At 39.2% G+C, this 23,321-nt stretch overlaps 2 protein-coding genes across 2 annotated transcripts in view; one reads left to right on the top strand and one right to left on the bottom strand.

Annotated features, from left to right (window-relative positions):
- Nucleotides 1–21,001, top strand: eppk1 (epiplakin 1). The gene is made up of 3 exons (XM_088929326.1): nt 1–88; nt 7,697–7,770; nt 9,129–21,001. Exon 3 carries the CDS (start codon nt 9,166–9,168, stop codon nt 20,485–20,487), a length of 11,322 nt encoding a protein of 3,773 aa, XP_088785452.1. The 5' UTR covers nt 1–88; nt 7,697–7,770; nt 9,129–9,165; the 3' UTR covers nt 20,488–21,001.
- fbxl6 (F-box and leucine-rich repeat protein 6) overlaps nt 20,996–23,321 on the bottom strand; it is a 12,684-nt gene continuing 10,358 nt past the window's right edge. The window contains exon 10 of the mRNA XM_088929329.1: nt 20,996–22,493. Within this exon, the coding sequence (XP_088785455.1) occupies nt 22,367–22,493 (127 nt within the window). The 3' untranslated portion in view covers nt 20,996–22,366. The remainder of the gene's footprint in view (nt 22,494–23,321) is intronic.

Genomic DNA, 23,321 nt, shown 5'->3' on the forward strand with positions numbered 1-23,321 from the left:
ACTGCCTCAAAGCCAAAGTAGCAGTCTGCACTTCCAGCTGCAGCTAGGAAGACCTCACTCGTTGTACTCTGAGGAGCCACTCTTGCAGGTATGTTAGTATTCGTTTGCACCTAATACAGTATATTGCCTTTACAAGAACAGATTCCAATTGCCTTCACAATCAGCCACATACTGGAGGATTCATTGTGAGTTTGAGTGAGTTTGTGGCAACATTTTTATACCATAAAAGCAGCTCACATGTGTTAGCTTAGCCAGCCTCTTCAGTAATTTTTGTACCAGGTATTTTCTAGAAATTTGGGGTCAGTTTCAGAAAACGGAAGCATTTGTACGTCTTAGCTCACAAGGCAAAATCCCAAACAGACATCTGAGACATGAATAAGTTATTTATTTTGGTAAATGAACATTTTAATAAGCAAAAGACAATAAAAAAGGTGTCTGGAGGTGTTATAATTGAATGAATTAAAACAACACTATTTACATGTCCTCTATATCAGCATTTTATATTCTATATTATCACTTGATTAATGACACTAAATATAGAATACAGTCTAAACTTTGACGATTATAGTTTTGGTGTCAAAGTCATAGGTGCATTTCTTGTGCTATAAATATCTAGGAAGCAAATGTAAAATCCGCAGTTTGTCATAATTAACTCCCTTTGCAGTAAAGGCAATTGCACTTTGTTTTTTTATGATTTATAACAGTCATACAGTACCATCAATTGAAAAACATGTTTGTCTTGCTTTAAGATATTAGGATAGTTCTTGCATTGGAATCTGGCTTTTGGAATTCTAGAAATCCAATTACTGTGGCAATTGAATGCAAGTTTCTTTACTCTAGAGATCTGATTGACACATCTGATTAGATAAAATTGTGGCTGCAGGTTAAGTAATTGGATCCTGGGCCAGATTTAGAAAATGCAAATGAAGTTGTTAATTACATTCACTTTGCCTGTAGCATACTGGCAAGCCCTTTTCACCCATTATAGCAATAGTCTTGCAATTAGTATTGTGATAATACTAAGTACAATTATTTAAATGGAGAAAATACATTTATGTGGGTTGTTAAAATTAGAGTTAGAAGCAAGTGTGACCAAGCAGATAATTTGTTTTTCATTATTTTTAATCCTCTGAACCTCAGGGGTGAACTTTGGTCAGTGATTAAATAAAAAGCCAAAAAAATCTGGCTTTGAAATGCTCCTGTCATGTTAGAACACACGTTTATTATACTGAGTTAATCATTAAATTTAACTGTTTTCTTTAATGCCTTTTAATGTTCTGGCCATGCATCTTTGAATGTTGAGCTCATATACTCTCACATACAAAAGACTGATTTTAATTGCACATTTAAATCGTCTGCTACATTTAGAACAGCTTTATCTATTAAATTGCTATGCGCACAATTTTAAATAGAAACACTTAATTTTGAAATCTTCTAAAGCACACTAAAACATAATGGAAAACATTTTAAATAAGGAACAAGTAAAGGTCTATTCCATGCTGAAAAGAGAAGAAAAACACAACTTTTCGGCTGTGGAAGAAGGCTCCATAGCCGAAATGTGTTTCTTTTCTTCTCTTTTCAGCATGGAATAAACCTTTACTTATTTCATTGCAGCCTACACATACTGACACAGCTACCTACTTGAACGTTTTAAATTGTTGTATTTCATTATGCTATTTCACAAAGAGATAGCTCTGAAATTTGTCCTTTAGTTTTTTTTGGACTTACATCTCTCTGCAGAGTTCAGAGTTTGAGCTGATTATATGCGATTTAAATAGTACTCTGATTCACTGTGCTAGGAGTGGCGCATACTAAAGTGAACCATTAAGTTATATGATTTTGTTTTCTGATTGAAGACTACCAAGAAACTACCAAGTGAAAGTCTAACATTTTTGTTAGACATATTTGTAATACTGAAAAACATGAATATAGGTTATTGATAGAGGAAACATACACAATGTTTCACAATACACAATACACAATACACAATGTGGTTGTGCAATAGATGAGGAATTCGTTTTTAAATTACATCTATTTTATCTGCTACCTAAAAAATACAACATTATGAAAGTAGTTTAGACTGGCATGTTCATTTCAGATTTTTTTCCTATGGAATTTTGGAGCGGAGAGAGATTTAGTTTTCCATCTTTCAAAATGTTGCTAAGCAGGCAATTTCTTGCCTAACACCGAAACTGCAAATAATTTGCTTCAATGCACACTCCCACTCTCGTTTTTACAGGAACTTAGCTTAAATACTTTTCAAATGGTAATACCCTGTATCTGAAGGGAAGAAACTGGTTTTCCCATGTGGTCAAACCTAAACTTAACAGCTATTACATTTAAACGGTAATTTAAATATCCATACATTGAGGCGGGAATTCTGTACGAAAACATTTATTTGCCATAATATAAAACTGGTTAATTAATAGGACTATTAAAACCATAAGAAGTGTGCACGTCAAAGGTGGTATATATTCCATGAAAATGACTAGCTATTATTTAGAAATGAGAGGAAATGCACACATTTATTTCAGAAAAAAAGATTTAAAAGATTTAAAAATATATATGTTTCTGAGATTCTGAACGTTTAGTTTAAAAGTGCAATTCTAGCAGGAGTTGTTCCTCCTTTAAATGTTTGAGTTGTTACATGTCTCTACAAATAACCTCATGATTGTGAGATTTTTAAAAAGTCTTTGTAAAAAGAGCTTGTTGCTTTCTCTTTTTTTAGGCTGCTTTTCAAGTATGATGCTGTCCCAAGTAAAACATTTCCTTTATCATACTGTACCTGCCTTACATGTTCAGTTTAACATCACACCTTCCAGCAAAACCCGTCAGAAAGTAAATAGAAGTCAATGTATATCCGCGAGCTTTATTGAAAACAGTGCTATTCATTTGAACTTATTGGCAATTTATCAAGCACTGTTTGAAGTGTTTGGAGAGCAGGAAATGTTTAAGGGAGTTATCTAGCTTAGACAACTGCCAAAGGTCAGAGTTCTAGCAGCTCACACCAAAGCATAGAAAGACACCATGTATTTAACTAAATTGGTCACATTGGTCAGATTTTAGTCTATTTTCAGAAGGTTGTTAACTCAGAAAGAAAATAAAACTATAAAATCTAAAACAACCATAAATTTATAAAACAACAGGTTCTCTTCTTTCTCAAACTAAGGGAAACTTTTCTCTCCTTTACTTTTATTTACACTCACTACAAAAATTTAGGAATGATTCAGACAAAATGCATAATGTAGAGTGGCATTAACCAAAAGGAATAAATACATTCAGACAATTTAATGCATGGGAATGAAACTATGCCGCGGATTTAAAAAAAATACATTTTGTTACTGACCAAAAGCGTGACCAATAGTATGATATCTTCACAGTTAAGAAAAAATCAAGGATCATAAAGATGATATAGTTCAGTTGGGTAGTTCAGGTGGCTTTATACCCGAAGAAGACTCCAGAGCCGAAACGCTGTGTTTTCTTTCTTCTCTTTTCAGCATGGAATAAACCTATTACTTGTTGCATAAAGATAATATACCTATTGACTTCCTTAGTGGCCCAATTAGTAAATATGGAAAAGTTTTGTGAGTTCCAGTCTGCACTACATCATTAGCTGACTATGAGCCACAGCAGAGGTGTCTGTGCGTTGCTGTAGGGGCCTGAGCGTCAGGCTAGTCAGGATTCCTCATATTCCTGAACAGCAGCTCCGTTAATGTAGCAGAACAGGTGTTTGTAAGGCTGCCGTGTTATTAGCATAAGGTGTGTCAGTTCCACCATCTGGCACCTTAACTCTGAAGTTTACACTCTGGCCCCACAGTTTTGTTTGAAGTATGTGAACGTACAGTATTACAGAGACATTGCTAGCTGAAAAGTTTTAGTTCTAAGCCACATTATTTAACAGCAATGATTAAAACTGAATTAAATAATTTTCACCTGAGAATACCTGTTTCATTTTTGTGAAAAGGGAATATATGTGTGTGTAAGTGAAAAAGAGATTAAAGTTCAAAATCAATATATCTGATTTTCACCATTTTAGAGTGTCTTACAATTCCATACCTAGAAATGTGCAGCCAAAGCCTGTCTTAGCACAGTTAAGTCATTAAATGAATTCAAACCACTTCCTGCGATCTCAGGAACTATTCACCCAAGTACGGTATGTCAGTGTACGGCAGTAAGTGAATAATCTGAGTAGAAAGTCTGTGTTCAGCATAGCAGCTTGTTACAGGTCAATAGGATTTGCAAGCAAGGAGATGAGTGAAAAACTATGAGTAACTTTTTTGTAGTTGTTAACTCCGTTCTGGGTTTGAGAAACATCATGTATAGAGCAGTGAAATAATGCCACACCTCAGCTCTTCCAAATGTAATTATTTAAAATTACAAGGATCCTTTGAGGATCCTAAAACGATGCCTTTCAGATCATATATTATACTGTATCTTTACATCAGTGATTTATATGGAAGACACAGCTTTAAACACAGTTAAATAGCCTTGGCCAAAGGGCAAATATTGTTTTTGCATTTTAGGCATTTGCTTCCCCAGACATGTTCATAAGGAGCAGAAATTTCCATAAATTATAATATAACATCTTAGCTAGATACAATTTCAGGAAGACAGACGTTTTGAGTGCTTTGTACCTAATAGGAAATATTCTCAGAATATACAACCACAAAGATTCTTTTCAACCCTCGGTATAACACCTTTCCTGAAACAAACTAAATTAATAATGAATTTCTTGATAATTTTGAAATGATTTCTGCAGGACAAGGATGAGAACCATTTGTTTCAAAATGGGTCAAAATTGTTCCTCACTGCAGCAGCCCTCTAACATTTTATGTACTGCACACCTGCCCTTAAGTCAGCTTCTGACTTGATTCTTTCAAGACAAGATCCTGGGCTGGACCCATAAACTGTATGACATAATCTAAACAGCGAGCATCCAATCCCTGTACGGATCATAAATTTTGAAAAGGCATCTAATATATCAATTATTCTTCATTTTTCCTAATGAAAATGAAACTCTCCAGCTCACTGTTATTGTTAGGCTTCATCTAACAAATGTTGAAACAATGTTTTTACATGCCGTGAGAGTGAGGCCTCTGTATTAAATTTGGTTACATTAGCCCTGTTTTGAAACCTGTTACCTATGGCCAGATGCTCAAGACCCTGTGCTTGGCAGCACTTACAAATTATTTTACTTTCAGCTGGGGAATAAAGCACATGAGAAAGATGGGGGAATCAGAACATCACAGAGGAGAGAAGGCTATTCATCCCATCCTGCTCATTCTATTCTACCTCTCTTTAGTCACGTAGCTTGTGCTGGTTATACTTAAGCAAAATTTAATTTCCCACCAAACACAAATCTCACAAAAGTATACTCCCTCCTTGCCTTAATTGCCTACTGAGTAAACTTAAAACAGATTTACACAAAATAATACAGGAAAATATTTGTTTAGTCTTTTATATTTTTCAAACAGCCACACTCCCTTTCTCCAGATGTAGATATGTTAAGGCTAATTGTTTACTTTTTTTTGTAATGTTATTACGTTTCCTTTTGCAACAAAACACTGAAAATCCTAGTCTTTTTTTGTGTGTGTGGATGTCATTTTTTTCAGAACGGGCTTCTTAACACAACTCCAGTAAAACAAAGAAAGAGAAAGTTAAACATTCTTTCTCTTTCTCTGGATGGCTATTTGTGGTCAAAGGGCTCTTCCCTCATATCTGTGCAAAAGGATCTCAAGGCAGCTCTAGGCAAGGGTCAGCTACAATACGACAGAGAAAACACAGCTGTGGATTTACAAGCTTTTCTTCTCATCCACCAACAAATATATATTTGCTGCCAGCATCTTGCTTACTTTCAAAGCCTTCAGTGACACAAAAGGGAGAGGTGTCTTCTTGTCTTCCTGTGCTTCCTGATTTCTCAAGAATGAACTGAATTTGACTCCTGTTGCTGCATGTTCCAGCAACAAAGAGCTCCCATTATTTCTGCTGTTGTTAGGACTTGACAAGACTAGCTGTTAAAACAAGCTGTTTTATGTGTCTGAGATAATTTTGATGTAATGTTTAGTTTACAGTATGAGTACAGTGGACTGGAATGTTCACATGACATTTAAGATGTAAGATTCATCAGGCCTGTTTGTAAAGAATTTCACAACACGCAATTGACATTGGGAGTACAATTAATATCTTTGATATATTATAAACATATATGCCAATTATTTGCCCTGATCTAGGAGTAATGACTATATTAACAGTGATGAAAGATGAATAATGTTATTTATTTAATTGGTCTTAGAGGAATTTTGAAAAGCAGTTCTGTTTTAGACTGGTTACATCAAAGTAAGAACATTGATATTGTTTTATAGGAAGAGTCTTTATGAAAGTGGACAAGACAACAGGTAGAAGGATACTAGTGAAAAATATTTTTCACATTTTTTTTGTTAGAGCAGTTATGTTAACACAAATACCTTTTGTCCTGGTGTCAAAGCTCCATAAATATTACTTTCATAAGCCTTTATAGTGTACATAGACATGATCTGTTGCTCTTGAACGACACAGTTCTATCATATAGTACTATTTTTACATCTGTGTTGTGCTGTAAGTATGAAAAAGTTTATTAGATATTCCTCTTAATTATGTTTTATTTTTAAGATTTTCTTAAAAAGACCCCACACACCTCTAGCACAAACAAGATTGTATTGTCCTTTGTGAGGAGAAGGAAATCTGATTATAAAATCATGCATTCTAAAATAATCATTATGGGTTTTTTTATCCAGTAACCGTATAAAGTGTGTGAATGTCCTGTGTCCTAAATGCCAAATATGTCATAGTTTAACTCAGATAGTCCATGTCTATTAAACAGGGAGATTCTGATACTGTTTTAGTATTCCACTGCAGGCATATGAAGCTGGAAGAAACACAGCTAACAGTTACAGTGTCCCCTTAGTTTGTAAATATTAAAACAACCCACAATTAGAAAAATAATATATAGTTAAGGAGTTTTATCAAATCTGGGGTGGGAGGTTTAACAACTGAAGAATCCAGTTACATTATTCCACATACTGTACAAGCTTTATTATCAAATAAAAAAATATATGAAGGCACTAATAATTACAGTTATTCTAGCAGAAGCTCTGTAAGACAGCTACTTAATTTCAATTATGCACAATAACATTTGGTAGTTTTATTCATCTATGCTTTTTAATTGTGACTTTTGAAAACTAAGCTTTAAAGCGACCAGTAATTAAAGACTGTTTGGTGTATATAACCTACATTTTCTATCATTTAAGTGAAAAAATGTTGTCTTTGGTTTTCCATCTAAACTAAATGAAAATTAATCTTTGCAAAAGATTACAATTCTTATTTTCTGAGAATCAGGCACAGATCATACAGTACAATACAAACCATTAACAGAATCACCAGAAAATCCCAGAAGATCAAGAAGGTACATGCAAAGCTAAATACCATTACTACTGTTACAAGCTATTTCACAGAATGTTTTTGCAAATATTAAGTCATTATTATAGTAAATTGATAACAAATACAAGACAGAGTCTTGAATGCAATTACCTTCAGCTATATAAATATTACACAAAAGAAATACTCATAACCAGCTGTAAATTGCATTAAAGAAAATTATTTTTTTTTTAACTTTTGTGGTATACTAACAATTTGAACATTTTGTTTTTCTTTTTATCAGTTTGTTGATTCTTACGGAACTGCACAAGAGGTAAAGATCATCTGAAGAACAAACAGTATTTTATGCTGGATCCGGTATGTCTACAATGTGTTATTTCTCTGCGTTTTGAAATATTTGTGGATATTGCCTTTTCTTTTAGGTCACTGTAAAGATGGTAAACCACTTCAGGTGTTTCTGTGAGATTTAGCGAAGGTGGAAGTATGAAAAAACACTTTTTTATCACTACTTTAACAATAAATATAATTGAAAAAATATCAAGCTATTTATTACAAATGACGACTATATTTAGTCTGATCTGCACATAACTGTTAATTACTTCAAACTGCTCCCTAAAGATGAACAGCTGCCATTGTAGTTGACTTTATGGCACTCCAGAGCTGTATGACATTACTAAATCTTCACTTCACTTAAAGCCATATTCACCGGTGACAGAAACAAATCAATAACCAAACTATTGTTTCTGTAAAGTACAGACTATAGACATCAATACAAAGTGCAAGATGATGGATGTTCAGCTGCCAGCACTTGTAGCACTAAACACATTTTACTGGCCATAGTGGAGGTTAACCCATCTTAATACCTTAGTCCTGGGATGGGGTGATATGTCCTATCCAGCCTTTAGAACCTAGTGAAGGTTAGAACAAAACATACTGAAATGCATCTGTGTGAGGAGATGTTTTAAATACTTCAAGATCCCCCGCTTATAAATGTTTTTATCAAATTTACAATAGCTCCAATCATGAGCAGTAATGTATAGAACAGTGCAGTCAATTTTTGTGCGATAGTACAAACTGCAAATAGTTACACAGCAGAGCACATAAAACAGTGCAGTCTGTACTGGTTTACCACAAAACCAAATGTTATTGTGAAGCAACAATTAAATACAGGAAAAGGTTACTTAGAAATTCACCGATAGCTACAGTCTTGCAAGCTAATAGTTAATATCAACATGGACATAAATGTTAAACATCATAAGAACCCATGGTATGACCACACTATTGTACAACATTAATTTCAAATATATATGACATATACAGTAAATGAATCACAAGATAAATCATTAAGGTATTTAGATGTGGGAAACACAGTGGCACAGTGGTTAGCATTGCTGCCTCGCAGTTTGGGTGCCCTGGATACAATATGTGGAGTTTGTATGGTCTACCTATGTTGATGTGGATTTCTTCCAGGTGCTCCAGTTTCCTCCCACAGCTCAAATTAAAAATGTTTAAAGGGTGAACAGTTGGAAACCCAATTATTAAGTTGAAAAAATAAATAATTTTTTAGAAAGCACAATTTGCAGCATTATCAAAAAATTATATTTTGAGAAAGACTTTTTATTCTATGAATGAAGTTTTGTGGTTTTAAAGAAGCAGCTATTCTTCCACTATCTGAGAAGAGTAGTGTCATCATTTCTCTTTTTCCAAAAATGCAGACTAAAGACGAAAAAAGAGGCAATACGATACCCGAAGATGACTCCAACAGTGGTTCACCAGTCCCTCGCGGGCACAGGCAGCGTGGCTGGGATATTCTTGGAATTGTCAAAGGAGAAAATGACAATTTATCAAGCCCTGAAAAAGCGCCTACTGAAGCAAGGAACAAGCTTAGCACTGCTGGAAGCTCAAGCAGCCACTGGTGGAATCATTGATCCCATACATAATCAAAGGTTTTCTGTTCAAGATGCTGTGAATGCAGGTCTGGTGGGTCCTGAAATGAAAGAAAAACTACTTGCCGCTGAAAGGGGAGTAACTGGTTACACAGATCCATATACTAACCAAAAAATCTCCATCTTCCAAGCCTTACAAAAAGACCTCATTCCAAAAGATTATGGAATCAGGCTGATTGAAGCCCAGTTAGCAACAGGGGGCATTATTGATCCCATTGAAGGACACAAAATTCCTCTGGAGGCTGCTTGTCAACTTGGATACTTTGAAAAGGAGATACTTGCTGACCAAGTGAATGAGAATAAGGTGTATTTTGATCCTAACTCACAAGAAAATCTTACATATCAGCAACTAGTGGATAAATGCATGGTCGATCCTGACACTAGCTTGCTCCTTTTGCCTGTTAGTATTACATTTAAAGGCCTGAGAAAAGGGGTGAGTTCTGCAGACCTTCTGGCATCTAAAATCATAGATAAAAAATTGTTTGAAGACTTACAGCAAGGTAAAGCGACTGTAGAGGAAGTCATGCTCGAGGAAACAGTGAAGGACTATCTCCAGGGCACAGGAAGTATTGCTGGGGTAATAGTTTTGTCATCTAATAGAAAAATGAACATATATCAAGCCATGAAAGAGGGCATACTCATGCCAGGAACAGCACTGAACCTTCTAGAGGCACAAGCTGCCACTGGATTTATGATTGATCCTGTGAAGAACAAAACATTCACAGTAGACGAAGCAGTAAGAAACCAACTTATAGGACCACAGTTTCATGCAAAATTACTTTCAGCAGAAAGGGCTGTTAATGGTTATAAGGACCCTTATACAGGGAAAACAATCTCTTTATTTGAGGCAATGGCAAAGGATCTCATCGTTAAAGACCATGGTATTCGTCTGCTAGAAGCTCAGATTGCCACTGGTGGCATAATTGACCCAATACACAGTCACCGATTGCCAGTTGATGTAGCCTATCAGCGAGGTTATTTTGATGAAGTTATGAATGGCATCCTGAAAGATTCAGGTGATGACACCAAAGGCTTTTTTGACCCTAACACAAAAGAAAACCTGACTTATTTGCAGCTGATGGATCGCTGCATGATTGACCTGGCCACAGGGCTTTGTCTACTCCCACTTCAAAAACAGACTGGATCAGAAAGCTACTGCTTCGTTGACTATAACATCAAAACAACTCTCAAAGAGGTGAAAGTAACATTAAATTGTGGAAAATTTATGGGAAAGACCGTCTCAATCTGGGAATTGTTGATGTCAGACTATTTTGATGAACAACAAAGGCAGAACATAATTCAAAAATATAGGGAGGGCAGCCTTACTATCAAATCAATTATTACAAAGGTCACTGAAGCTATTGAATATTCAGTGCAAACTTCAAAGGCTGTCTTTGAAGGGATTCGGGAAACAGTTACTGCCCAGCAACTTCTAGAGTCAGAAATTATTACCGAGAATATTTTTGACCAACTGAAACAAGGTAAAAAGACAGCTAAAGATGTTACTGAGGACGAAGTGGTGAAAACATACCTGCATGGGACAGGAAGCATTGCTGGTGTTGTTCTCTCTGACTCTCGCCAAGTAATGACTATCTATGAAGCTGGAAGAAAAGGAAAACTCATGCCTGGAACAGCACTGATTCTTTTAGAGGCTCAAGCTGCCAGCGGGTTTATTATAGATCCAATTGTGAATGTCAAGTACTCTGTAGATGAAGCTGCAAAAGCCAAGATTATAGGGCCAGACGTCCATGCCAAGTTATGTTCAGCTGAAAGAGCAGTAACTGGCTATAAGGATCCTTACAATGGTAACAAAATTTCTCTCTTTCAAGCCATGAAGAAAGACCTTATTGTGAAAGATCATGGAATTCGTTTGCTAGAAGCACAGATTGCAACTGGAGGCATAATCGATCCTGTAAACAGTCTACGCATTCCTGTTCATGTAGCTTACAAACGGGGCTATTTTGATGAAGAGATGAATCAGATTCTTTGTGATCCAACTGATGACACTAAAGGTTTCTTTGACCCCAACACCCAGGAGAACCTCACGTACATGCAGCTCAAAGAAAGATGTATTATTGACTCCAGCACAGGTCTTTGCTTTTTACCTCTCAAGGATAAAAGCAAGAGATTCAACATGGATAAGCAGATAAAAGATACATTTCTGGCCAAGACTGTACTTGTCAAATATGGCAGATTTAGTGGCAAGACTGTTACTCTTTGGGACCTTATCAATTCTGAATACTTGTGTGAAGAAAAACGAAGAGAACTTTTCAAATTGTACAAGACCAAGAAAATTACAATAGAAGAAATAATTACAACCATCCTGACCATCATTGAAAGGACAGAGCTCAAACATCAAAGCAACCTTACGTTTGAAGGTCTTAGAGGTGAAATCTCGGTTATTGATCTTGTGGAGTCAAAAATAATAACTAAAAATATATATAATGAATTGATCAAGGGAAACCTGACAAAAGAAGAAGTTATGCTGATGGACACAGTAAGAACATATTTAAAAGGCAGTAGCAGTGTGGCTGGGATAGTGCTTCAGTCTTCCAATCAAAAATTGAGCATCTACCAAGCTAAAAAAAAAGGCCTTCTGACACCAGGCACAGCTCTTTGTCTTTTGGAAGCACAGGCCGCTACAGGTTTTATAATTGATCCACTTCAGAACCGACGCCTAACAGTGGATGAGGCTGTGAGAGAAAAAGTCATTGGGCCTGAACTATATGAGAAGCTTCTGTCCGCGGAGAAAGCAGTGACTGGTTATGTTGATCCCTACACAGGCAAAAAAATCTCACTGTTTCAAGCAATGCAGAAAGACCTCATTTTGAAACAGCATGGCATCCGTTTACTTGAAGCCCAAATTGCCACTGGTGGCATTATTGATCCTTTAAAAAGCCTCCATCTGCCTCTTGATATTGCTTTCTCACTGGGATATTTTGATGAAGAGATTAACCAGATACTTTTAGACCCCAGTGATGACACGAAAGGGTTTTTTGACCCCAACACACGAGAAAACCTAACCTATGCACAAATAATAAAGAGGTGCATCAAAGATCCCCAAACAGGCCTTCTTCTCCTACCAATTACAGAAAAAATCAAAACAAAGGAAGCTACAGTGCAATCAAGGACTGATCAAGAAATAAAGGATGAATTTCTGAAGAATACAGTTAATGTTTCAACTGGAAGCTACTCTGGGCAAACTGTGACTCTATGGGAGCTGATTCAATCTGGATACTTTAATGAAGATCAAAGACAAGATTTGATTGAGAAATACAGCTCACAGAGGATTACCATTAAAGAAATCATCACTGTAATCACTACAACTATTACAGAAGTGGAAAGGAAAAAAATGTCTCAACAGACACTGCAAGGACTGAGAAAAAAGGTCTCTCTTTTACAGTTAAGGGAGGCAAGTGTTATTGATGAAGAAACGTTCAAAGATTTTGAACTAGGTCAGAAGACAATAACAGAAGTGGCTGAACAGGAATCTGTGAAACAATACTTACAAGGGACAGGAAGTGTTGCAGGTGTTCTCCTAGAACCTACTAAAGAAATTATCAGTATTTATCAAGCAAAGGCTAAAGGCCTACTAATGCCTGGTACTGCTCTGGTACTTCTTGAGGCACAAGCAGCCACAGGATTTATTATTGATCCAATAAAAAACAAATATCTTTCTGTAGATGAGGCAGTGAAAGAAAGAGTCGTAGGTCCAGAGCTTCACGAACCCTTACTCTCAGCTGAACGTGCAGTGACTGGATATACAGATCCATGCACAGGTGAGACACTATCCCTGTTTCAAGCAATGAAGAAAGGATACATTATGAAAAGCCATGGAATCCGTCTTCTTGAAGCACAAATTGCCACAGGAGGAATTACTGATCCAATTAACAGCCATCGCATACCTGTCAGAGCTGCCTACAAACGAGGATATTTTGATGAAGAAATTAAATCAATTTTATCTGATCCCAGTGATGACACAAGGGGCTTTTTTGATCCAAACGCTAAAGAAAATCTTACCTACCTTCAGCTGAAAGCAAAATGTGTAAAGAATTCCGCCACAGGCTTGCTGCTTCTTCCTCTACAAGAAAGAGGAAGTTCATTCCATACAGATGAGGAAACAGAAAATGAACTAAAAAAAGTGACTGTAAATATAAATTCGGGGAAGTATAAAGGCAAGACATTAACGGTGTGGGAAATTCTTTGTTCTGAATACATTACACAGGAAAAAAGAAAACAGCTGGTTGACCAGTATAAGGCAAGAACTTTAACAATAGAAAGAATTAAAGAAATTATAACAGTGATTATAGAAGAGACAATCACTGAAAAAACTATGTTTAAAGGTCTGAGGAAGAGAGTCTCTGCCAGTCAACTGTGGGAGTCTAATATTATAACAAAAGACATGTTTGAAAAAATAATTCATGGAGAAGTCAAACCAGATGAAGTTACCAAAATAAAATCAATACAGAAATATCTGGAAGGCACTAACAGCATTGCAGGGGTAAAGATTCAATCTACAAATCAAAAAATGAGTATCTACCAAGCAAGGTCAAATGGGATTCTGACACCCGGTACAGCTCTGGTGCTGCTGGAGGCCCAGGCTGCCACTGGATTTGTCATCGACCCGGTGAAGAACAAGAAGATGTCTGTAGAACAGGCAGTGGCTAAAGGGCTGGTGGGAGCAGAACTGAAAAATAAACTTCTCTCAGCTGAAAAGGCAGTCACCGGCTACACTGACCCCTACACAGGGGACACCATCTCATTATTCCAGGCCCTGAAGAAAGACCTGATTGTGAAGGATCACGGCATTCGCCTGCTGGAAGCCCAGATCGCCACCGGGGGCATCATCGATCCAGTAAATAGCCACCGTCTGCCTGTGGAGGTGGCTTACCAGCGAGGATACTTTGACGAGGAGATGAATCGCATCCTCTTGGATCCTGATGATGACACCAAAGGGTTTTTTGACCCAAATACCAATGAGAACCTCACCTACCTACAACTGGTGGAGAGAAGTGTAAAAGACCCTGAAACCGGGCTCTGTCTGCTCAATATAGTGAGAAAAGGAGAAGAATACTTCTTTGTTGATGAGAAAACAAAGCAAACTTTAAAGTCCACCACCACAAGCAAGGCGGTGGGCACTTTTAAAGGACAGACGATCTCTCTCTGGGAGCTCCTCTATTCCGAGTACCTGAGTGAGGAAAAAAGAAGAGAACTGGTGCAGCAGTTTAAATCTGGAACCTTAACAATTCAGCAGTTGACTGAGATCCTGCTGACCATCATAGTAGAGAAGACAACAAAAACCACAAAAACAACAACAACCATTACAGAAAAAACAGTCACCTCAAGCTTCCACGGCATCAGGAAGGACGTGACTGCTGATGAAATGTTAATATCCAAAATCATTGATCAGGAACTCTACCAAAAACTGAGAGAAGGAAAAGTCACTGTGGATGAGGTCAGCAAGATTGGCTCAGTGCAGAAATACTTACAAGGCACAAACAGCATTGCAGGGGTATTCATCCAATCCTCAAAAGAGAAGATGAGCATCTACCAAGCAAAGACAAAAGGGATTCTGACACCCGGTACAGCTCTGGTGCTGCTGGAGGCCCAGGCTGCTACTGGATTTGTCATCGACCCGGTGCAGAACAAGAAGATGTCTGTAGAACAGGCAGTGGCTGAAGGGCTGGTGGGAGCAGAACTGAAAAATAAACTTCTCTCAGCTGAAAAGGCAGTCACCGGCTACACTGACCCCTACACAGGGGACACCATCTCGTTGTTCCAGGCCCTGAAGAAAGACCTGATTGTGAAGGATCACGGCATTCGTCTGCTGGAAGCCCAGATCGCCACCGGGGGCATCATCGATCCAGTAAATAGCCACCGTCTGCCTCTGGAGGTGGCTTACCAGCGAGGATACTTTGACGAGGAGATGAATCACATCCTCATGGATCCTGACGACGACACCAAAGGGTTTTTTGACCCAAACACCAGTGAGAACCTCACCTACCTACAGCTGGTGGAGAGAAGTGTAAAAGACTCTGAAACCGGGCTCTGTCTGCTTAATATAGTGAGAAAAGGAGAAGAATACTTCTTTGTTGATGAGAAAACAAAGCAAACTTTAAAGTCCACCACCACAAGCAATGCGGTGGGCACTTTTAAAGGACAGACGATCTCTCTCTGGGAGCTCCTCTATTCCGAGTACCTGAGTGAGGAAAAAAGAAGAGAACTGGTGCAGCAGTTTAAATCTGGAACCTTAACAATTCAGCAGTTGACTGAGATCCTGCTGACCATCATAGTAGAGAAGACAACAAAAACCACAAAAACAACAACAACCATTACAGAAAAAACAGTCACCTCAAGCTTCCACGGCATCAGGAAGGACGTGACTGCTGATGAAATGTTAATATCCAAAATCATTGATCAGGAACTCTACCGAAAACTGAGAGAAGGAAAAGTCACTGTGGATGAGGTCAGCAAGATTGGCTCAGTGCAGAAATACTTACAAGGCACAAACAGCATTGCAGGGGTATTCATCCAATCCTCAAAAGAGAAGATGAGCATCTACCAAGCAAAGACAAAAGGTATTCTGACTCCCGGTACAGCTCTGGTGCTGCTAGAGGCCCAGGCTGCCACTGGATTTGTCATCGACCCGGTGAAGAACAAGAAGATGTCTGTAGAACAGGCAGTGGCTGAAGGGCTGGTGGGAGCAGAACTGAAAAATAAACTTCTCTCAGCTGAAAAGGCAGTCACCGGCTACACTGACCCCTACACAGGGGACACCATCTCGTTGTTCCAGGCCCTGAAGAAAGACCTGATTGTGAAGGATCACGGCATTCGTCTGCTGGAAGCCCAGATCGCCACCGGGGGCATCATTGATCCAGTAAATAGCCACCGTCTGCCTGTGGAGGTGGCTTACCAGCGAGGATACTTTGACGAGGAGATGAATCGCATCCTCTTGGATCCTGACGACGACACCAAAGGGTTTTTTGACCCAAACACCAGTGAGAACCTCACCTACCTACAGCTGGTGGAGAGAAGTGTAAAAGACTCTGAAACCGGGCTCTGTCTGCTCAATATAGTGAGAAAAGGAGAAGAATACTTCTTTGTTGATGAGAAAACAAAGCAAACTTTAAAGTCAACTACCACAAGCAAGGTGGTGGGCACTTTTAAAGGACAAACGATCTCTCTCTGGGAGCTCCTCTATTCCGAGTACCTGAGTGAGGAAAAAAGAAGAGAACTGGTGCAGCAGTTTAAATCTGGAACCTTAACAATTCAGCAGTTGACTGAGATCCTGCTGACCATCATAGTAGAGAAGACAACAAAAACCACAAAAACAACAACAACCATTACAGAAACAACAGTCACCTCAAGCTTCCACGGTATCAGGAAGGATGTGACTGCTGATGAAATGTTAATATCCAAAATCATTGATCAGGAACTCTACCAAAAACTGAGAGAAGGAAAAGTCACTGTGGATGAGGTCAGCAAGATTGGCTCAGTGCAGAAATACTTACAAGGCACAAACAGCATTGCAGGGGTATTCATCCAATCCTCAAAAGAGAAGATGAGCATCTACCAAGCAAAGACAAAAGGGATTCTGACACCCGGTACAGCTCTGGTGCTGCTGGAGGCCCAGGCTGCTACTGGATTTGTCATCGACCCGGTGCAGAACAAGAAGATGTCTGTAGAACAGGCAGTGGCTGAAGGGCTGGTGGGAGCAGAACTGAAAAATAAACTTCTCTCAGCTGAAAAGGCAGTCACCGGCTACACTGACCCCTACACAGGGGACACCATCTCGTTGTTCCAGGCCCTGAAGAAAGACCTGATTGTGAAGGATCACGGCATTCGTCTGCTGGAAGCCCAGATCGCCACCGGGGGCATCATCGATCCAGTAAATAGCCACCGTCTGCCTCTGGAGGTGGCTTACCAGCGAGGATACTTTGACGAGGAGATGAATCACATCCTCATGGATCCTGACGACGACACCAAAGGGTTTTTTGACCCAAACACCAGTGAGAACCTCACCTACCTACAGCTTGTGGAGAGAAGTGTAAAAGACTCTGAAACCGGGCTCTGTCTGCTTAATATAGTGAGAAAAGGAGAAGAATACTTCTTTGTTGATGAGAAAACAAAGCAAACTTTAAAGTCCACCACCACAAGCAATGCGGTGGGCACTTTTAAAGGACAGACGATCTCTCTCTGGGAGCTCCTCTATTCCGAGTACCTGAGTGAGGAAAAAAGAAGAGAACTGGTGCAGCAGTTTAAATCTGGAACCTTAACAATTCAGCAGTTGACTGAGATCCTGCTGACCATCATAGTAGAGAAGACAACAAAAACCACAAAAACAACAACAACCATTACAGAAAAAACAGTCACCTCAAGCTTCCACGGCATCAGGAAGGACGTGACTGCTGATGAAATGTTGATATCCAAAATCATTGATCAGGAACTCTACCGAAAACTGAGAGAAGGAAAAGTCACTGTGGATGAGGTCAGCAAGATTGGCTCAGTGCAGAAATACTTACAAGGCACAAACAGCATTGCAGGGGTATTCATCCAATCCTCAAAAGAGAAGATGAGCATCTACCAAGCAAAGACAAAAGGTATTCTGACTCCCGGTACAGCTCTGGTGCTGCTAGAGGCCCAGGCTGCCACTGGATTTGTCATCGACCCGGTGAAGAACAAGAAGATGTCTGTAGAACAGGCAGTGGCTGAAGGGCTGGTGGGAGCAGAACTGAAAAATAAACTTCTCTCAGCTGAAAAGGCAGTCACCGGCTACACTGACCCCTACACAGGGGACACCATCTCGTTGTTCCAGGCCCTGAAGAAAGACCTGATTGTGAAGGATCACGGCATTCGTCTGCTGGAAGCCCAGATCGCCACCGGGGGCATCATCGATCCAGTAAATAGCCACCGTCTGCCTGTGGAGGTGGCTTACCAGCGAGGATACTTTGACGAGGAGATGAATCACATCCTCATGGATCCTGACGACGACACCAAAGGGTTTTTTGACCCAAACACCAGTGAGAACCTCACCTACCTACAGCTTGTGGAGAGAAGTGTAAAAGACTCTGAAACCGGGCTCTGTCTGCTTAATATAGTGAGAAAAGGAGAAGAATACTTCTTTGTTGATGAGAAAACAAAGCAAACTTTAAAGTCCACCACCACAAGCAAGGCGGTGGGCACTTTTAAAGGACAGACGATCTCTCTCTGGGAGCTCCTCTATTCCGAGTACCTGAGTGAGGAAAAAAGAAGAGAACTGGTGCAGCAGTTTAAATCTGGAACCTTAACAATTCAGCAGTTGACTGAGATCCTGCTGACCATCATAGTAGAGAAGACAACAAAAACCACAAAAACAACAACAACCATTACAGAAAAAACAGTCACCTCAAGCTTCCACGGCATCAGGAAGGACGTGACTGCTGATGAAATGTTGATATCCAAAATCATTGATCAGGAACTCTACCGAAAACTGAGAGAAGGAAAAGTCACTGTGGATGAGGTCAGCAAGATTGGCTCAGTGCAGAAATACTTACAAGGCACAAACAGCATTGCAGGGGTATTCATCCAATCCTCAAAAGAGAAGATGAGCATCTACCAAGCAAAGACAAAAGGTATTCTGACTCCCGGTACAGCTCTGGTGCTGCTAGAGGCCCAGGCTGCCACTGGATTTGTCATCGACCCGGTGAAGAACAAGAAGATGTCTGTAGAACAGGCAGTGGCTGAAGGGCTGGTGGGAGCAGAACTGAAAAATAAACTTCTCTCAGCTGAAAAGGCAGTCACCGGCTACACTGACCCCTACACAGGGGACACCATCTCGTTGTTCCAGGCCCTGAAGAAAGACCTGATTGTGAAGGATCACGGCATTCGTCTGCTGGAAGCCCAGATCGCCACCGGGGGCATCATCGATCCAGTAAATAGCCACCGTCTGCCTGTGGAGGTGGCTTACCAGCGAGGATACTTTGACGAGGAGATGAATCACATCCTCATGGATCCTGACGACGACACCAAAGGGTTTTTTGACCCAAACACCAGTGAGAACCTCACCTACCTACAGCTGGTGGAGAGAAGTGTAAAAGACTCTGAAACCGGGCTCTGTCTGCTTAATATAGTGAGAAAAGGAGAAGAATACTTCTTTGTTGATGAGAAAACAAAGCAAACTTTAAAGTCCACCACCACAAGCAAAGCGGTGGGCACTTTTAAAGGACAGACGATCTCTCTCTGGGAGCTCCTCTATTCCGAGTACCTGAGTGAGGAAAAAAGAAGAGAACTGGTGCAGCAGTTTAAATCTGGAACCTTAACAATTCAGCAGTTAACTGAGATCCTGCTGACCATCATAGTAGAGAAGACAACAAAAACCACAAAAACAACAACAACCATTACAGAAAAAACAGTCACCTCAAGCTTCCACGGCATCAGGAAGGACGTGACTGCTGATGAACTGTTAATATCCAAAATCATTGATCAGGAACTCTACCGAAAACTGAGAGAAGGAAAAGTCACTGTGGATGAGGTCAGCAAGATTGGCTCAGTGCAGAAATACTTACAAGGCACAAACAGCATTGCAGGGGTATTCATCCAGTCCTCAAAAGAGAAGATGAGCATCTACCAAGCAAAGACAAAAGGAATTCTGACTCCCGGTACAGCTCTGGTGCTGCTGGAGGCCCAGGCTGCCACTGGATTTGTCATCGACCCGGTGAAGAACAAGAAGATGTCTGTAGAACAGGCAGTGGCTGAAGGGCTGGTGGGAGCAGAACTGAAAAATAAACTTCTCTCAGCTGAAAAGGCAGTCACTGGCTACATTGACCCCTACACAGGGGACACCATCTCGTTGTTCCAGGCCCTGAAGAAAGACCTGATTGTGAAGGATCACGGCATTCGTCTGCTGGAAGCCCAGATCGCCACCGGGGGCATCATCGATCCAGTAAATAGCCACCGTCTGCCTGTGGAGGTGGCTTACCAGCGAGGATACTTTGATGAGGAGATGAATCGCATCCTCTTGGATCCTGACGACGACACCAAAGGGTTTTTTGACCCAAACACCAGTGAGAACCTCACCTACCTACAGCTGGTGGAGAGAAGTGTAAAGGACTCTGAAACTGGGCTCTGCCTCCTTCGTTTGAACAAATAAGTTTAAAAGGATCATCTGTAATCTTGCATGCATAAAAAGCTCATACAATGCTCCGTTTTTCATCAACTTCCTGGATTTCAGTTTTCATTTTGCTTTGGGGGTTAAATTTGTTTGGTTTCTATGAAAGGCATTATTTGAACAGCTACCTAATAGATAATACATTATGAACACTTACATTATCATTTTAACACTAGAGCATCCGTGATATGTACCTTTTTGGAAACAGTCATCTGAATGTAACATTACAAATGCAACACATCTGTGTAATTATATTAAGAAAAAAATCCTTGTTAAATCTTACATGGATGTCTTCACTTGGGATCCTATTCACTTCTACAAAGCAATGTTAATCACTCTAGTTTTCCTTCTACTAAGATTACTCTTATTTCTTAATGTAGATGTTAAATATGTATAGGACTTGAGCTGTCGCCAGCTTCATGTTTTTGTTGGCTTGACAATACATCTGTTTCAGTTCAATAAATTGAGAAGAATAAAATAAAACACAATATTAATCAACCTGACATTTATTTTTGTAATTTGTTTCATTGATTGTGTTTTAAAAAACAGAGTTTTGGTAAGTTTCTGTATTTACAAATGGAAGATTTGGCCAGTTAACAAGCTATGTAAAAGGATGTAAACAATTCCCAAATATGGGGAAAATGCAAAATGCAATTTCAGACGTGTTCATGTAATTACACAAACAACTTCAATAAGAATTATTTCTGAAAATCCTACAACAGGTTAAGGATTTTATAATATACAGAACAAAAATACAAAAGAGAATCAACAATGGTGGCCAATACGTACAAACACAAACTGCAAGAGATGAACCACTGAACTGAGAAGTGTTATCTTTTTACAATATTTCACTACAATCATATTTTTTAATCAATAAATTTGAAAAACACTTCACTACCTAATATGGTGACTTTATATGATGGCTTAATAAGTAAAATGGGTTGAACATGTTTATTACCATAAGCTTAATTCCCTCAAAATAAAATGCATGTCCATTATTATTGGGAAGGAGTCATTTAGGGCCACTGTATTAAATACATTATTGAAAAAGCCACCTACTGGACCCTGGTGTGATGACATCCACTCACTCTCGTCACTTTAAGCTGTGTTATATCAACTATAACAGTGGTTGATATAGGGTCTCTGGAAAAACTTCCAGATAGCAAGTCAGAAACAGCATGGGACATTCCCCAGCCTGCACTAGAAACCAGCTATCCATCCACTAAGTTGATTCTCTGCATGTTTCACCAAAACTGTTATGGTATCCAAAGACTAAGACAAAGTTAGTAAAAACAGAGGGAGGTTGAAATGCAGGACATACAGTAGAACTTGCAGATGATGCTCTGAAGAGGACAGGAAATACTTTTTTAAGGACTGGCAAAATGAAGTATCTTTTTCGCAAACAGTCTTCCAGGAGAATGTAGTACGTAGTAAGCCTCTGGAATGTCATCCCTTTTAGACAGGCATTCAGGTTATGTGGTCTCCAGCAGGCGTGTTTGACTGCCCTATAGTTACTCCAATATAACCCCAGGCTTTTCCGTAACTGCAGGTCTTCTTGAGTGTAGTCCTGTTACTCAAGTCCAGCTTGCCACCAGCGTCCAAGGGGTGGATGCCACATACAGAGATCATGGAGCATAGAAGCTGGGGGCATCAAGAGCCACTGATATTTAAACTCAGAGTAGCTTGTTTTGCTTGGATTTTACTGTCAGTGTCTTCAGATCTTGCCAGGTGGCAGCATGTTTAAGTGGATTTGAAAATTCAGAACACCCAACCATTTCCCTAAACATATTACAGCAGACAGTTCAACCTCACTGCACCATTAGAATCTTGGTGCTTCCCTTTATTCTTTTTTTGCATTTTACTAAAGGTTGTCCAGCAGCTGGTGAATGTCTGCCTGGCTGCGATAAACTTTCTTCAGACCTCGGGGAAGGTAACGGCATGATGACAGATTCAAATAGGAGAGCTCAGAACACTGGAGTAGAACGGGTCTAAAAGATGTAAACAGAGACCAGATTAGCAGCTTTACATCAGTACATCAGTAAGTAGAATATTAAACTCATATTTTCAAATAAGTAACAAACGTATACCCTTAGAGTGAATAAACTCAGTGTTGCTTTGAATGTGAGACTATTCTTTATAATCATGTCTTGAAAGAAAAATGTAGCAAAATAGACAGCATTTCAGCCCATCATTTCTAACACTTGTCAAACTACAATTTAGTGGATGGTTATTAAAATCCCCAAAACAGAGCTAATGATAGAAACAAAGGGTACTGAAGATATTAATGCAGATAACTCAGCAGATGACTAAAAGACACAAAAACAAAGTTTACGAATTATGCTGGTAGGAGGTAAATGCTCTAAGCATAAAAGAGCACTTCCCTGCATGATCAGTGCATTATATACTTCAGGAGTGAAACCTTTATAAAAAAGAAGCACGCCCTGAAATGCTGGACATCTTAGATATATTTTGCTCCGAAGGTATAAATGCTTATGAGGTTTTTTATACCTGACGCAGTCTAACTCAATGTTGGACTCAGGAAAACAAAAGTAAATTTACATAGAGTATTTGAATACGGGAAAAAAAAAATAAGACTGTCAGCAATGAATATCATAAGGGTGTATTTGTCCATAATAACTGTACCTGTATATCTTTCTAAAGTGATGTCAATTATTCTGCCATGAAAATCACATTCATGCAGAGAAATTACTTGGTATTAAGTTTGTACACTGATGCCAGTTTCTCCTGGCCCAGCAACACCATTACATCTGATTTAACTTCTAGAACCACACTATTGATCACATGCTGCATAAGAC

This window comes from Atractosteus spatula, chromosome 12 (genome assembly GCF_055471065.1).
Source record: "Atractosteus spatula isolate fAtrSpa1 chromosome 12, fAtrSpa1.hap1, whole genome shotgun sequence".
Lineage (NCBI taxonomy): Eukaryota > Metazoa > Chordata > Actinopteri > Semionotiformes > Lepisosteidae > Atractosteus > Atractosteus spatula.